Genomic DNA, 17094 nt, shown 5'->3' with positions numbered 1-17094 from the left:
TCTTTACACTCCCATGAGTCTTGGAAAAATCATTTTAAGTTTAGTTTTCGTTCATATCTAAGGACGGCCCAAAAGAGTGAAAGTCCTAGATGTACAATAGAGATCAGATATAGGTCAGCTATTTATTTCCTCCATGCTAAGGCTCACATTAATAAACCATAAACTATTTATAGCAGCAATTTATAACTACTCTTATTCTCTCTCGGGAGGTTGGTTAAAAACAAGAAGCGTTGTGTAAGTCTGCTGAATAATCATTTCACATGATATTTGGGTTCTGGAGGGATGTCTACAATCTCATGGTCCGTGACGCCTGGGGGTCTGTGACTCCGATCTTCTCCATTAGCGTTATGATGAACGGAGGAGATACTCCCATAATGCAGTTAGTTTTAATCAAGGGGCTAGGGAGGCCCCCACTCTCATAGTCAGACGGCTAGACAGCTCCATCTCAGGACCACGTCTGGTCCCCCATGTTCGGGCGAGGAAACAAAGCAGAACCAGACTCAGGCCCCTGGGTCAATACCTGCCTTGTTGGTCATAGGAGTGCGGTCGCTATTTCTGGAGGGGGCAGAGGGCAAGTTGACCCTCCCCATTTCCAGGCCAAGGGAGCAAGAGACCACCCAGAGTTTGCTGTTACCCCAAAATGCCAAGTCCTTCAGTACTGAACCCCATTGTCCCCCCCCCCAAATTACCAAGAGGAACTCAAGGTCTTTGCTCTATAGATTGAGTTACAATCCAGCCCATGAAACAATAATAGCCTAGATAGCGAACTTATCAACGATCATATCCAGGGGTTCTTAACCTGGAGTCCGTAAACTTTTTAGAAAAACATACCTTGGTAAGTATATTTTGATCTAATGGGTTTACTTTGTAATTCTATGTATTTTATTTCATTTATTGAACGACATTTGTCTGAGAAGGGGTCTGCGGATCTCATCAGATTGTCAAAGGCAATGGTTCTCAAAGTCTGGTCCGGAGCATCCTGGGAATCTCTGAAATCCTTTCAGAGAGTCTACAAATTCATAATTAGTTTTTATTTTTAATGTGATCAATATCTAGAACTATAAACCACACAATCAAAAACTCTTTGGATAGATCCTCAATCGTTTTTAATAGGATAAAGATATTGAGGGCAAAAGTTTGAGGACCACTGGCCAAAGGGGTCCCTACGAATGGGGGTACGGAGGAATAAACCTATATACGTTGCCTACTATGTGCTAGGCACCCTACTAAATATTTTTTATAGAGATTATCTTATTCAATATTCACAACAATCCTGGAAGGCAGGTGCTATTATTATCCCTATTTCACAGAAGAGGAAACAGTAGCAAACAGGTTAAGTGATTTGCTGGGGTCACACAGCTAATAAATGTCAGAGGCAGCATTTGAACTCAGTTCTTCTTTACAGATCAGTGATAATATTAAACAGTCATATAACTGCCCCCTAGAGGACAGGGATTGTTTTATTTTAGCCTCTGTAATCCTAGCCCTGAGCATAGTGTTTGGTATACAGTAGGTGTTTAATAAATGTATTGAGTTGAGTTTAATCGAATTGTTCACATAATCTCATCAAAGTTGAAAGGGACATTAGAACTCCAGCTGGTCCATCCCATATCCTTAAAGAATCTTCAGTCCTATGTAACCTTCCTGTGCTCAACCTACCTTTGTGCTTTGAGATCCCTACAGAGGGACTGACCAGTGCTCCCTGAAGACCATCCTCCCCATCTGGATAGCTCTGATTGGTAGGAAAGTTTGGGTTATGATCTTAGATTTTCCTTTAATTCCACTCACACTTTTTAGACCTTTCCTTTCCAAGTAGGGCAACCCTTCAAACACTTGAAGGCAATTTTGTGATCCCACCTGAATCTTCTCAGTTAACAAGTCAGCCAAGCAGCATTTATTAATCACCTACTGTATGCCAGGTGCTTTGAGAATACTGTCTCATTTGATCTTCACAGCCTGGAAGCAAGCGCCATTATTATCCCCATTCTTGATTCGCTGGTTGTTGTCCGTTCTTGAGGAGGATCAAAATGACTTCATTTTGTTAGAGTCGAGTTGCGTATTGACTGTGACCAGTCAGACCAATATACTCTCAGAATGCTCTGCCACAGGTAAGCAGAATAATTATTTCTCCCTTGTATTACTAACTATTGGATCAGAGCCAAAGGTTTTCCCTTTTCAATTTCCTTACCCAGAAGTCAACCAGACTAGGAAATCTTTCTCAAAGACTATTCGTACTCATTATTTCCTCAAGTTGAAAAATTGCAGCTTCTCCCTTGTGTCAGATGGGCAATATGGAAAGTGAAAAATCTTTTTGACCAAGATTGGGTGGTCCAATCATGGACCCCCCAAGACCCTCATCGGCATAGAGCCTGGGCCTTCATTATAATATTCATTCTCACATTAATTGTTAACCAATCAAGAGCTGGTTGCCAACCTCAGGAACATCTGTTTTTCAAGGGCATATAAATTGTGAGCCCACAGCCATGGCTTTCTTTGGCACTGAAGAGTGTCACTGAGTTACTTTTATTACTAATGATGGCCTTCTTGATAAAATGCTTAAATTATGCAGAACTTTTTCCAAGGAAACTGAGGCAAACAGGGTGAAATGACTTGGTTGGGTCACACAGCTAGTAAGTGCCTAAGGCTGGATTTGAACTCATGAAGATGAATTTTTCTGACTCCGGGTCATCTTCATTCCCCATGGGTAGATCAAAGGATCCCAGATTTGGAGCTGCAAGGAACCTCAAAAGCTATCTACCCCAAGCTCTTAAATTTATGAAATTCGATACAAGGAAATTAGATATCTTGCCTAAGGTTATACGGGTAGTTACTATCAGTGGTAAGATTTGAATTCAGCTCATCTGACATCAGAACCGATGTCCTTTTTCCTAGATCAAGATGATTTTCCCATGAGCCCTTTGAGGCTGGATGGAGACAGGCAGAAGAATACAGCACAAACACCCCCAGGGAGACATCAATGAGATATTCACTAATTACATTTTTAGATGAAGGATTAGACTCTCCAATATTCCTCCCAGCCCTGACATCCCCTGTTCTAAGCCCCCTCCCAGCCCTGACATCCCCTGTTCTAAGGCCCCTTCAAATTTCTCTGATACTCTCCCTTCTAAGGTTCATCTTCACTCTGAGGCTCTGTGCTCTAAGGCTCCTCCCAGCTTTGATAGTCTGTGTGCTGCTGTCCATTCTGCTAATCCCAGATTAGTCCCCTTCCCACTCCCGAGCTCTGCTCTCCTTTCTCTAGGCCAGAATGAGGAACAATATTTTCACTGGGCTGAGTGAGGAAGAAGAGTTCAGTGAACCCACTTAGACACACTCAGGCAAGAGAAGCAGTGCAGTGAAGGGGGATGGAGGGAAGAAGGGGAGAGATAGGAAGAGAAAGGAGAATGAGAGAGGGGGAGAGGAGGGAGACAGAGACAGAGAGACCAAGACACAGAGAGGAAGAGAGAGGAAGACAGACAGACAGACAGACAGAGACACAGAGAGAAAGACAAGACAAATACAGAGAGAGACAGAGACAGGGACAGAGAGATAGAGAGAGGAGGGGCCTGGTGCTGACACTGACTCCACAGCAGAGGGCCCAGGCTGCCCGGCCACTGCAGTGCCCATCAGATTCCTTCCTGGAGAATTCCTTGGCAGGGCCCCCGGGCCTGATCTCCTGCCAGAACCGGGCCAGCGGCTGAGATCCAAACAGCCGACGCTTTGTCCTCGCAGAAACCCATTCCCCGCACTTGTGGTCCTGTCCCGGGAGCCCACTCCTGGAAGGGATCGGAAAGAGGAGCCGGGAGGCAGATGGGTCTCACCAGGGCCGGCCCCCACGGCTGGGCCTAGACTGCATGTCAGAACTATGATAACAGTCATGTTGTTCGTTGTCTTTCAGTCACGTCTGATTTTTTGTGACCCTTTGGGGGCTTTTCTTGGTGGAGATACCAGAGGAGTTCGCCATTTCCTTTTCCAGCTCATCTTACAGATGAGAAAACTGAAGCAAACAGGGTGAAGTGACTCACCCAAGTTCACCCACAGTTGTTTGTGATCCAATTTGAACTCAGGTCTTCCTGATTCCAAGCCTGGCGCTCCCTCCATGGTACCACCTCACTGCTCAATAATAACCAGGGCTGACATTTATTTTAATTTTTCATTTTTAATTGAGATCTTTTGTTTTTACATTACTTCTGTTTCTAAACATCTCTTCTCTCCCTACCCAGCGAGCCCATCCTGGCACAAAGATTAAAAAGAGGGAAAAAAAAAATCTTTCAACAAAATCAACCAATATATAAATTGGATCTGCCAGCATATGTAGTATTTCACCCCTGTAGCCCCCCACCTCAGCAAAGAAGGGATTGAGATGCATTTTCTCAACTCTGCTCGGGGACCAAACCTGGTCATTTAAATTCCACAAATTGGCTGCCAATTCTATAAAGTTTGGCCTGTTGCACAGGCCAAATCCAGGAGCTTTCCACCTGCTTTCATTCAGCCCATGAGCTAAGGATGGTTGTTACTTTTAAATTAAGTAGTCTGGGATAGACTAAAATGAAAGTCTCCCTGGAAGGCAGGAGTGGGAGTAGAAGAGGCCGGAGACATCTATTTTACCTCCCTTTGAGCCACCAGGGACAGAGTCCTCACGACCTGTGGAGCTCAGGACAAATGATGAGAGTCTGGCAGATTAAAGGGAAAATAATCAAAGGGTCTGGGAGGCAGGAGGCAGGGAGGCAGGGAGGCAGGGAGGCAGGAGGCAGAGAGGCAGGGAGGCAGAAGGCAGGGAGGTTGGGAGGCAGGAGACAGGGAGGCTGGGAGGCAGGGAAGCAGGAGGCTGGGAGGCCTTCCGCTGAAGGTATCTTTTGAGCCACGTTTTAAGGAAGCCTGGAAGTAAGCTGCTTGAGGGAAGGAAGTTTCCTTCCTAACTTTAGGACCTGACCCATTTATTATTATTCTGTCATTTGGATGGTGTCCCATTCTCCCTGACCCCATTTGGGATTTTCTGGGCAAAGATACTGGAATGGCTCGCTATTTCTCTCTCCAGCTCATTTTACAGATGGGGAAACTGAGGCAAACAGGGTAAAGTCTTGCCCAGGGTCACATAGCTAATTAATATCTGAGGTCAGATTTGAACTCGTGGAGATGAATCTTCTTGTCTCCAGGCCCCTGAATTATATCTACTGGATCATCTAGCCCATAGCAGAGACCTAAATGTAGCTAGGTGTACCAGGGTATGGAAAACTGGACGTGAAGTTAGAAAATCCCGAGTTCAAATTGGACTTCAGACATTTAATGGCTGGGTGACCTTGGGCAAATCATTTCTCTGCCTCAGTTTCCTTTTCTATAAAATAAGTATGATAATAACATCTCTTTCTCCCACTTGTTATGAGGAACAAATGAGCTATTAATTGTAAAGTCCTCACCATAGTGCCTGGCACATAAGAAGCACTTTAGAAATGTTTGCTATAATTATTATTATTAAATGAGATTATAATTGTAAAATACTTAATACAGTACCTAGGTAGCACATAGTAGGAGCTATATAAATGTGAGCTTTTATTATTATTATTATTCAATGAGATAATTATAAAGCACTTTGCACAGTGCCTGGCACACTATAAATGCTATATAAATAACTATTCTTGTTATTATTGTTCAAAGAGATAATTACAAAGCACTTGGTACAACATGGGGGCATGGTGAGTGTTATATAAATAAATGTTAGCTATTGTTATTAAATGAGATAATTGTAAAGTTCTTAGTATAGTACCTATGTAGCACATAGTAGGTGTTCTATAAATGTGAGCTTTTATTATTATTGTTCAATGAGATAATCACAAAGCACTTAGTATATCATGTAGCCCGTAGTGTTATATGAATAAATGTTGGCTATTATTATTATTAAATGAAATTATCATTGTAAAATATCTAGCACCATAATCAGCACATAGTAGGTATTATATAAATGTGATCTTTTTAAAGTATTCAATGACATAATTATAAAACACTTGGTACAATGCCTGGCACATAGCAGGTACAATATGAATGTGAGCTATCATTACCATAGTCAGTGAATGAAGGGCAATTGGAAGAAGTTGACCACACCAAGATATGGTAGGATTACAAAGACTGGGGTCTGCCTTTGCCTTTCTCCTCTTCCTCCCTGTATGACCATACACGAATCCCTTTTCCTCTCCCCATCTGTAATGGGGAAAGTTGTACCTAATTCACAGTTTTTGTGATTCTTTTATGAGATAACCTGTTAAGAGTTTTGCAAATCTCCAAAGCTAATATAATTTTAATTATATTATTTCTTTTAATTACATTTTAATGAAGCGATTTTCATGTGTAAGTACTGGGCCGGGCACCTGAGAGTCAAAGACAAAACCAAACTGCTTCCTGAACTTAGTCATCAGACATTCATTTATTAAGTGCCTGCTCGATGTTTGGGGCCCAGTGCTAAGCAGTGGGAATACAAATACAAATAAAAAGAAAGCTAGGGCCTCCCCTCAAGGAGTTTCCATTCTTTTTTTTTTCCCCCTGCTACGGCAAAAGGAACTTTATTTAAAAATAATTTGGGAACGTACATGGGTGCATGGAAAAGCTCTTTAGTTGGTTATATATGGGAATAAAAAATAATTAATAAATAACATTAGATCTCTAAACATGAACAATGCATTGGCAAAGTGGACTTGATCAAAAATGAGTCCTAAAGGTCTGTGAATTATTCGAGGAACTTCCATTCTAATGAGGGAAGACAATGGTTAATAGTGAGAAGGTGCCATGGAGAAGATGGGAGAATAGGGAAGTTAGAAAGTAGACTGACACCAGGCCTAGGCTCTCCCTAAAATGGAGAATCTCCAGAAACTGACCAATCAGAGGAAGAGACTGAGGAATCTTCCATCTTGAAATGGCTGCTGGGGAATAGAAAGACAGACCAGTACTTCCATGGGTGTGGACTTCTATCCATGGAGGGATTGTTCCCAGGGGGGATTGTGGAATCTCAGAGTCGGAAGAGATTTCTGAGATTGTCTAACCCAAGGTATTCCTAATCAGGAAGCTCCTCTGGCATTTCTGATAAGTGATCAGACTCCTACCTCTGCTGAAAGAACTCCATTAATGGGAAACTCACTGCCTCCTAAGGCATCCCAGAACACAAGCCATTCCCACTTTCTGATCCTATTCTCCTCTTGTCTGGTCCCTTAAATCTGCTCCCAACGTTAGAGAGAGCCCTGCTCAAACTTTCTCAATTACATGATGGCCAGGGATGCACTTTTGGCCCCCTTTTCACTCATATGCTCCTTGATGACATCCCCTTTTTGTGTGCTATTGGCCACTGAGGACTATTTACGCACCCCTTGGGTTCCCATTGGCCTTTGGAGTGATGGCTAATTCTATTTCCCACCTGTCCCTGGAACTGGCCCTACCCTTTCTGGGAAGCTTTCCTCAGTAGACTTTCCTTAAGTCTTATTTAGACTAGCATTAGATCATCAGAGCTGAACTGATTTGAATTGAATCAAATTGAATCTATGGCCTCATCTAGATGGATTTTCCTTCCACTGGCACACATTGTAAACCTATTCTTGCCTCCCCTTCCTGCTCAGTTCTCATCTATGATCTTTCTGGGGCTAGGACTGGGCCAGAAGCAGCTGTAGTAACCTCAAAACAGGGGATGTCAGGGCTAGAAGAGCCTGAGAACAGGGGATGTCAGGGCCAGGAGGGTTTTGGAACAGAGGATGGCAGGACCAGGAGGGCCTTAGAACAGGGGATGTCAGGGCCAGGAGGGCCTTGGAACAGGGGATGTCAAGGCCAGAAGAGGCCTTAAAATGGGGTGACGGAGTAGAACAGAATGCCCTCTGCATCTAGAAAAAGATCTGAAGAGACTGAATGTAAATCAACACATCCTGTTTCTCTCTCCTGTGATTTTTGCCTTTTGCTCTGATTTTCCTCCCCCGACCTGATTCATGAAGCAATGTGTATTTAAAATAAATAAACTTACTGCAATGAAAAAGAAAAAGAAAAAATGAGATGACAGAGTTGGGAGGGGTCTTAGAACAAGGGATGGCAGAGCTGGGGAGGAACCTTAGGACAGGGAATGTCAGAACTGGGAGGAACCTTAGATCAGGGATTTCAGGGCTGGGAGGGGTCTTATGATAGAGACTGTGGGGCTTGAAAAGATTCCTCTTTCACAGATTTAGAGCTAGTCAGACGAAGAATCATCCTGTAGAATTCATTTTTGTTGTTATTTGGCATATTGATTTTCTTGGCAGAGACACTGAAATGATTTGTCATTTCCTTCTTCCAACTCATTTTAAGATGAGGAAACTGAGGCAGACAGTGAAATGTCCAGAGAAACACAACTAGGAAGTATATGAAGCCAGATTTGAACCCCAGGCTGAAGGGGTGGGGGTGGAAGGGAGCGGGGCTCTATCCACATTATCACCTAACGGCCCAGTGAAGTTCAAACCTCTTATTTACCATAGAGGCCCAGAGAGGGTGAGTTGTCCATAATGAACTGAGAACAGTGAATGTTAAATAGGACCTTAGAAATCTTCTGTTCCAGTCATCCCCTTCTCCCATACCCCATCCCCCGACACTGTACTTCCAGCACCCATCATAGGGCCTGGCATGCAGAAGGTGCTTAATAAATACTAGTTGACTGATTGCCCAGAAGAGGAAACCTTGGACTAGAGAAGAAAATTGATTTGTTGACATGAAAGAGGCAAGACTAAAATGGCCGTTCCCTTGCTAATTTTACCCAGCATCTCCAAGTTTGGGGCAATCGTATGGCACCCCCTCCCCTCCCCCCCCCCAGGAGGACCTTTCTAGCTGACAGCGCCTTTCAAGAAAAGGCAGAAACCATCTTTTACTCAGTTGTATCCTCTGTTTTTAGCATAGCGCCTGGCACACAGTAGGCACTTATTAAGTGTTTGTTGACTCTTTGATGGTGGTGAGGGGTCAGTCAATAAACACTTATGAAGTGCCTACTGTGTGCTAGGAGCTGCTCCAAAGAAAGGGCATCTACTTTAGACTAAGCCGATTTCCCCCCCTCCCCACCCCCCGGCTGTTTCCCACTGAGAATCTCTAGATAGCACCGGGGAGGGGCCGAGCAGGAAGGGAGGGGGAAGGGCGCGGGGCGGGGGCGGGGGAGTCTGTGCGGGGATGTCTGTCTGTTTGGGTGCGCGTCTGGGTCATGGGGAGCTGGCTGAGCCGGGGCCCGGCGCGAGGATGCGCAGATGTAGGCGGAGAGGCGGCGGGGCAGCCAGAGCTCCCGCCCCGGTCCTGACTGGGGACTAGGAGCACGGGAACTGCGGCCGATCGCACCGCCCCTTCCCGGGGCCCTCCCGCCGGCCCTGGGCACTCGCCGTGCTAGGCCGCCTGCCCGCCCCCGGGCCGGAGGAAGAGGAAGAGCGAGAGCGGCGGCGGCGGCGGGAGGAGGGAGCAGGAGAGGCGGAGAGGGCGAGCCGGCGCCCGCGGCCCCCCGCCGCCCGCGGCGCGATGGAGGCCCCGGAGCAGCCCCGGCGGCCGCAGCAGCAGCAGCAGCAGCAGCGGAGGCCACGGCGGCGGCGGCAGCGGCAGCAGCAGCGGCGGCGGCAGCTCTAGCCCGGCGGGCCCCCGCCGCGTGCGCCCGTGGCCATGGCCTTGGTGACCCTGCAGCGCTCGCCCACGCCCAGCGCCGCCTCCTCGTCCGCCAGCACCAGCGAGGTGAGTGAGGGGCCGAGTACCGAGCGCCAGGACGAGCCCCCGGCTCGGCGGCGTCCGCCCGGCCCCGGCCCCGGCCGCTCCCTGGCTCTCCGGGGCCCAGCCGCCCACCCTCCGGATCCCCCGGAGGACTCTGGGTCGGATCTCGGTCTCCCCGGGGCTCTGAGCGAGGCTGGGCGTCTGTTTCCCTGCGGCTCTCCCTGGTTTCTACGTATCTCCTTGGAGCTCTCCCGAGTCCCTCCGCGTGCCTGCTGCCTCCGGGGTCCTTGCTGCGTCTGGCTGTCTCGGCTTCTACGTGTCCCTGGATCTCTTCTAAGTGTGCGCCTGGGCCCGCGGGCTTCCTTGCTAATATGTGCATGTGCGCGGTGCGGGGGCTTCCTGCAGCTTCCTCTGGGGCTTCCTGCAGCCTCCCCTTGGTCTGGCTCGTCCCTCATTGTGTCTGTGTGTTTGCTTCCCTCCGGGTCTTTCTCCTGGTCTCTCGGGGTCATTTCCTGAATCTCTGTGTGCCTGAAAGCCTCTGGATGTCTCCTAGTCTGGCCTTTCTAGATCGGCTCTGTGTGTAGCGTCTGTCACTTCCCTGCTGGATCTCTTAAAAATCTGTATTTCTGGATCTCTTTCTGCCTTTTTCTCCCTGGGATCTCTGGGTGTCTCTGGGTCACTCTAGATTTCTTTTTGAATCTCTCTGATTGCCCTGGGTTTTTCTCGATTACTCTGGGTCTCCTTTCAAGTCTCTAGATGGGTTTCTGGATCCCTGTTTCTCCTGCTTTCAGTGTCCTGAGCTCTCTGGTTGTGTTTGTGTGACTGGGTCATTCTGGGTAATTGATTTTTGAATCTCTACCTGTGTTTCCATATATGTGAGAGTCTCCGGCTCTCTCTGCCTTTGTGTGTGTGTGTGAGATGGAGAGACAGAGACAGACAGAAAGAGATGAACCTGGCTGTCTTTCTTTGCCCCTTTTTTCTTGGTTGCAGTGGCCAGGAAAGAGCCCGGGGCCCCTGATGGTCTCCCCCACGTCTCCCCTCTCCACCTGGCCCAGGCTGCCCTCAGGAGAAGGCTCGGCCTGGAGACATTCCCTGTCTGGAGAAGGGTGTAAGGAAGTACTGGCCCCAGGAGGTCGGGAGCCTACTAGAAGACTTGCCAGACTAGGAAATTGCTTAGTAACTTCTGGAGGCCTCCTGCTTGGGGGAAACTAGGAGGAGACCGGCGGGAAATGTTGCCTGAGGTTGTGGTGAATGTGCATTTGAATGACCTACCTCAGTCTCCTGGCTTCCAGCTCTGCTTTCTTGGGCTACAAGCCTAGGCCTGTACCAGGAGGCCTTGGGTTCAAATCCAAACTCAAATAACCTCTGAGCTTCATTTCCTCATCTCTAAAATGGGCATAATAATCACGTTGCTCTGAGACTGGACCTGGAGGTTCGCAGGAAACTCCCAGATAAGGAAAGTCCCTCTACCTGTGCTTATTTCCTTCCCCTCCACAGAGTCACTTGGTAGTTTTGAGCCTAGGGTCAGTCACACTGTCAGTCTGGGTCAGAGATGATATCTAAACCCAGCTCTTCCTGGTCGGTGTGACCAGATGTGTGTAAAGCCCCTGTAAATGTCAACTAATTATAATTAATTATGGTTATTCTCTGTCAGAAGAATCTAGGGCTCAACCCTGGGACCTCTAAAGGGAAGTGATAGGGAGGAGGAGTGGGTGGAGCCTGTACATCAAGTCAAGGACATGAGTTCTAATCCCAGCTTTACCTCCTAACTGTCTGTATAATTCTGGGCAAGTCACTTAAGCTGCCAGGACCTCACTTTTCTCAGCTATCAGAACTCCAGACCTTGCCCTTTCTGGCCAGGGAGCAGAGCCTTGATCGCCGCTGCCACCGGACACGGAGGAACTGCGTCCCTCCTCCCTCCCCCTTTTGTCCACTCATTCAATAAAGTCCACTCCTTGAAAAAGCAAAAGTGCAGATCTTGGGCCGGAGGAGAAGGACCGGCTTTAGCAGCGCCTCCTGCAGGTTCTTTAAGACTGTGAGGGGGACTCCCTCTTACTGAGGGAGGCAACCCCCCTGTCCTTTCTCCCTCCGGGGAAAAGCTGGGAAAGATCTCAGCTCAGTCCCCTGCTGCCCTCCCCTGTTGCCAGGTCTCTGGGCCCGTCGTGGTCAAAGTTATTGTTGGCAGATTCTTTTTATTAAGGACCAACAGTGGGCCCCGTGAAGAAGGTACGATTCGCTTTCTTTCCTATTGTTTCGATCAGAATTCTCATGAAACAACAGGTCTCAGAGGATGAGGTGCCCCTGGCTCCTAGAGAGAGGACAAGGACCCCCAATTCCTGGAGAGAAAATGGGGACCTCCAGCTCAGACTGTGGGGGATGTCCAGCTCCTAGAGACACTATGGGGGATCTCCAGCTCTCAGAGAGAGGACGGGGACCCCTGGTTCCTAGAGAGAGGATGGGGGACCCCAGCCTCAAGTGAAAGATGACTATTATTAAATGGAGTAAATGCCCTCAGCTCTAGGCTATTTATCAGAATCTCTTCTGGGGTGATCCCTGGGGTACTTTGTCTTCTCTGTTAGACTGTCATCTCCTGGAAGGGAGAAGATGGGGCTTTATCCAGTCTTTGCTCGTTGTCCCTTCCCTCAAGAGCATTAACTTCCCCTGAGTGTTTATAGAATGAATAAAGGCACCAAAGCAGGTGCTGTTGGAAGAAAGGAAAGGGGATACTTGATCCCTTCTTTGGTCAAGAGGATGTTGTTCTGAGCACACGAGGGGAAGGAGAGCTGGCCGCGGGTGCCGGGCACTGGCTTCAGGCTTCTCCTGCACTGAACTCATGGGGCCCACGGGAGGCCTTTGGGAATCGCCTTCCTAGGAGGGCAAGGTCGGACCACTGGTCCTCAGGGCTCTGATGGTCCCTGTTCTAAGCCCCTCCAGCTCTGACCACGAATGATGCCGTCATTTCACCCTGAACAAGGCCCTGCCATGATCTCTCAGTGTCTTTCCCCCAGAGACCTCAAAGGGCCCTAACCACTGACACGAATCATCATCTCCTCACAAAGCTGACTTCATGTTGCCCTAAAATGCAGCTGCTTTCTGGGGTGAGACAGAGCAGACTCAGGCCTCAGAGCCTTCCTGGCAGCATCTCCAACTCTCCCTCTCCCTTCTTCCCCCTCTGTCTCTTTCTCTCTGTCTACCCCCTCTTTGTTTCTCTGTCTCTCTCTCTCTGTCTGTCTCTCTATCTCTGTCTCTATTCCTTCCCTGTCTGTCTCTCTTTTATATATATGTATATGTGTGTATGTGTGTCTGTCTCTCTATCTCCCTCTTTCCCCATTTCTCTTTCTGTTTCTATTCTTTTTGTCTTCCTATTCTCTCTCTCTCTCTCTCTCACACACACACACACACACACACATACCCACATACCCACACACCCTCCCTCCTTCCCTCTTTCTGTCTTCCTCTCTCTTTCTCCCTCTTTCTGTGTTTCTTTGTCTCTCCCCCTTCTTCCCTCCCTGTCACCTTTTCCCCTCTCTCTGTCTCTCTCCCTCTTTCTCCCTTCCCCTCTCCCCTTTATCTCTCTCTCCTCCCTTCCTCTGTCTCTGTCTCTCTTTTTCTCTCTCTCTCTCTGTCTCTCTTCTTCTTCCCCGTCTCTGTCTCTGTCTCTCTCTCAGTTGTGAGTAAATGAGTGACATCAGCAGCTCAGGGCATGGAGGACAGAGACAAGGCCTGGCTGCTGTCCTCTGCCTAGGGCTGGATTTGAAGTGAGACAGCACCAAGTGATTGGACAGAAGCCGAACTCCTCCTCCAGAAGAACTGGGGTCGGCTCTTTCCCAGGGGGCCGGAATAGCAGCTGATCTGCTCTTGGTTGAGGGTATTTTCCCACTGGAGTTTCCTGACATTGATGAAAGCATTCAAGAGCAGTTAAAGTACCTACTATGTAACAGACACTTGGCTAAGTACTGGGGATAGAAGAAAAAAGGTAAAGTAGAGGTCTGAACAATAACAGAGACCAGGGTGGTTGGACAAATTTGAACTGAGCTTAATTCTTAAAAATGAGAATTTCTACAAGTAGACACAGATGCTTATTGTAGTAAGTTGTTCATTGGAATCACACAATTGTAGGGGGAAATTTACTCCATGACAAGGGATCTTAGAAAGGACCTAGTCCAACTCCCTTATTTTACAGTGGGGGAGACTGAGGCTCACAGGGTTGCAGGGTAAGCCACTCAAGGCCTCACAGACCAGACATAAAGGATACAGAATTCTAACCCAGTCCCTTGATTTCAAATCCAGTGGTCTTTCCCCCTGTACCGCATCTGTCTTTATCTTACAGAAGAATAAACTGAGGCTCAAAATGAGATCAGTTCAATTCAATAAATATTTATTAAGTACCTACTATGTGTCAAGCCCTGTGCTAATCAGAGAATCCTGTTTTAGAGCCAAAAAGAGTTTGGACCAGGCCCTGCCCAACCTTATCATTTCTCCGAGCCCCGCAGAGGGGAAAGGATTTTCCCAGCGTCCCGCGGGTCAACAAACGGCAGGGTTCTCTTGTCCTCAAGTCTACCTCTCTGTCCGACAAGGTTTCCCCATTTCTCCGGGTGTGGCAGGCCAGGCCGTAGGCGCCAAGCTTGGGCCGGGTCTCCCAGCCTTCTCCCTTGGAAAGAAGTCCGCAGCTGGCTCCCTGGCCGGGTGTCCTGTTCCTCTGTCACAGCGGTGCCAGTGGCCAGCTGCCCTCTCGGCTCGGCCTCCCATCTCTCCCAGCCATCGCTGCTTTCCAGGTTTCTCTTTCCCCTCTCAATGGGCAGCTCTGTGTGACGGATGGGATCTGCCAAGCCCCAGCGGGCTGAGCCGTTGGGGATTTTTTTTCTTTCCGGTTTTCTGTGTACAAGGGGAAAAATGAAGAAAAATAACTTCAGGCTCCAAGAAGCAATAACTCTTGACCTTTCCGAAATCCTTTAAGGCATATTAAATATTCCTGGGCTGCCTTTATATAAATAAACCAACCAGCTAGAATATTTCATAGTTCACATCTTGGTGATTTTCAAGGCAATTTTAAAAATTGTTTTTTTTTTTTTTTTTTTTGTGGGGGGAGGAGAGGGATTGGATGGAAAAAAAAAGCCTTTAGGTTTGGAGACAAAGGACTAGAATTTCAATCTGTTCTTATCAAGATTCAAACCACTTGCTTGGCGAGTCTCTTCTCCCTCTCTGCCTCAGTTTCCTTATCTGTAAAATGACAGGATTGGTTTTGAGAGCTCCCTAAGGTTCCCTTCAAGTTCTAGATCCACGTGCCTGGCTTCTTATGACTCGAATTTAAGGCTCAGCCCTACTTTTTACCACACCTGTGATCATGAGCAAGTCAGTCCCCTTGTTAACTACCCAGTGCTTCAGTTTCTCCATGTGGAAAATCAGAAAGGGCTAATCTTTGGGCTACCTCAGACTGGGCTGTGGGGACAGAAGGGCTTTGTGAATTTAAATGCACCGAGGAAGGGGACTTGCCCTTCCTTCTGACATTCCTCCCCGTTCTCTTGCCTGTAGCTGTTTGTACTTTGTCTTCCCCATTAGTGGGTGAGCTCCCTGAAGACAGGAAGTAGCTTTTGCCATTCCCTGGATACACTCAGCATAAGCACAGGGCCTGATACATAAGTCACTTAAAAAATGCTTGTTTTCATAAATTAATTGTTATTCCCCTCAGATGCTAATAATGATAACCAGCATCCCTGTTGTGTTTTTAAGGTTGGCAAAGTATTTTTAGATAGACTCTCTCAGGCAGCCTGGGTCTACAACCGTCATTGTGTCCCTTTTAGAGAACAGGATAGGAAAGGAGAGGATCTTTTTCCTTCAATTTTTTTTCTGGTTTCATTTTTATATCACCTTTCTAAATATATTGCCTCGCCTGCCCTCTTCAGAGAGCCATTTGCTTATGATGAGGAGTACAAAGGGAAGAGAAAGAGAAGAGGAGGGGGAAGGAAGAAAAAGAGGGGGAGAAGAGAAAGGAAGGGGAGAGTGAGGAGAAGGAAGGAGAAAACAGAGGGACGAAGGGAGGGAAACAGACAGAAGAGGGAGAAACAGCCAGAGAGAGATAGAACAAAGACAGACAGGGATAGGGTGGGGGAAGGAGAGAAAGACCCAGAGAGGGAAGCGTGAGAGAAGGGAGAGAGACAGAGAACAAAGACAGACAGGGATGGGGGAAGGAAAGACAGAGACAAATAGACAGACCGCACTTAAGAGCTCAAGGACACAATTCAACAAAACTAGGAAATGGACCAACTCAGTCTGACAGTATATGCATCTATCCCATTTTTGGGTGGTTGTGTTTTCAAGTGATGCTTAGAATAGGAGAAGGAACTTTGGACTTGCAATCCACAAGTCCTGGATTCAAGTTCTAGCTTCGCTCTTTAGCTGTTACTCTGTCCAAGTGACTTTCCTTCTTGCCTCAGTGTTCTCAACTGTAAAAATGGGGTTGATTGTACCTTTTTTGTGTTATTGAATGGATCGCTGTGAGGATCAAAAGAGATAGTTGTAGAAGTCATAAACCTTTTAACCTTATAGAAAGGACCTTAGATACCTGGTTTGGAATCTGGAATTCTGGGCTCCACTCTTGGTTCTGCTTCTGAATGCCTATAGGTCATTGACCAAACCCAGCAGTTAGCACAGTATGCAGTAATTGCTTAATAAGTGTTTGTTGACTGATTTAACTTACTCATGCAAACTGATCCAGCTAGACTGGATAATCTCAGGTGCCTCTTGAAGCTCTTAATTCTTTGATCATGCAGTGCTGTGGTTAGAAAGACATGGAGCCCAACTCCTTCAGTTTACAGAGGAGAGAACAAAACCCTGAGGAGCAAAGTCTCTTGAAAGTGCTTTGTAAGGCACAGAGGAGTCCTAGGGAGCTTGTTCTAGAGCTTGGCAGGTCCTTCTAGGCCAGGAGTGAGGAGGGACTTATTCAAGGTTAGAAAAGAAGCTACTGGGCTTGCCCAGAGTCCCACAACCAGAAAATGCTCGAGGCAGAATTTGAACTTGGATCTCACCGACTCCAGATCCACTACATCATCTGACTCACTAGTGGTTAGACATTACAAAGAGGCCAGTTTCAACTTGTTGTGGACAAAATCTTCTCAATCAGAGCTGTCTCAAAGGGTCATGGATTGCCTCGAGAGATAGTAGGCAAGTCCTCATCGGAGGTCTGCGGGGAGAGGCTGAATGACCATTTGTCAGAGATGTTGTACAGAAGGTTTAGCGTCAAATACGTGTAAGCTGGGCTGGTTCCTCATTCTGAGATTTTGTGAAAGAAGATTCATTTTCTTTTTCAATTCCAGGAGTGAGCAACTGATCATTACCTTTTATCATTTTTTTTTTCATTTTTTCTTAAATAATAGCTTTTTTATTTTCAAAATATATGCAGAGAGTTTTCAGTATCCTGCAAAA

At 47.1% G+C, this 17094-nt stretch overlaps 1 protein-coding gene across 1 annotated transcript in view; it reads left to right on the top strand.

Annotated features, from left to right (window-relative positions):
* Positions 1-9122: 9122 nt before the first annotated feature.
* SSH1 (slingshot protein phosphatase 1) overlaps positions 9123-17094 on the top strand; it is an 80587-nt gene continuing 72615 nt past the window's right edge. Inside the window, exon 1 of the mRNA XM_031948752.1 lies at positions 9123-9696. Within this exon, the coding sequence (XP_031804612.1) occupies positions 9628-9696 (69 nt within the window). The 5' untranslated portion in view covers positions 9123-9627. The remainder of the gene's footprint in view (positions 9697-17094) is intronic.

This window comes from Sarcophilus harrisii, chromosome 1 (assembly GCF_902635505.1).
Source record: "Sarcophilus harrisii chromosome 1, mSarHar1.11, whole genome shotgun sequence".
NCBI classification, from domain to species: domain Eukaryota; kingdom Metazoa; phylum Chordata; class Mammalia; order Dasyuromorphia; family Dasyuridae; genus Sarcophilus; species Sarcophilus harrisii.
This window is presented reverse-complemented; position numbering and strand designations above follow the sequence as displayed.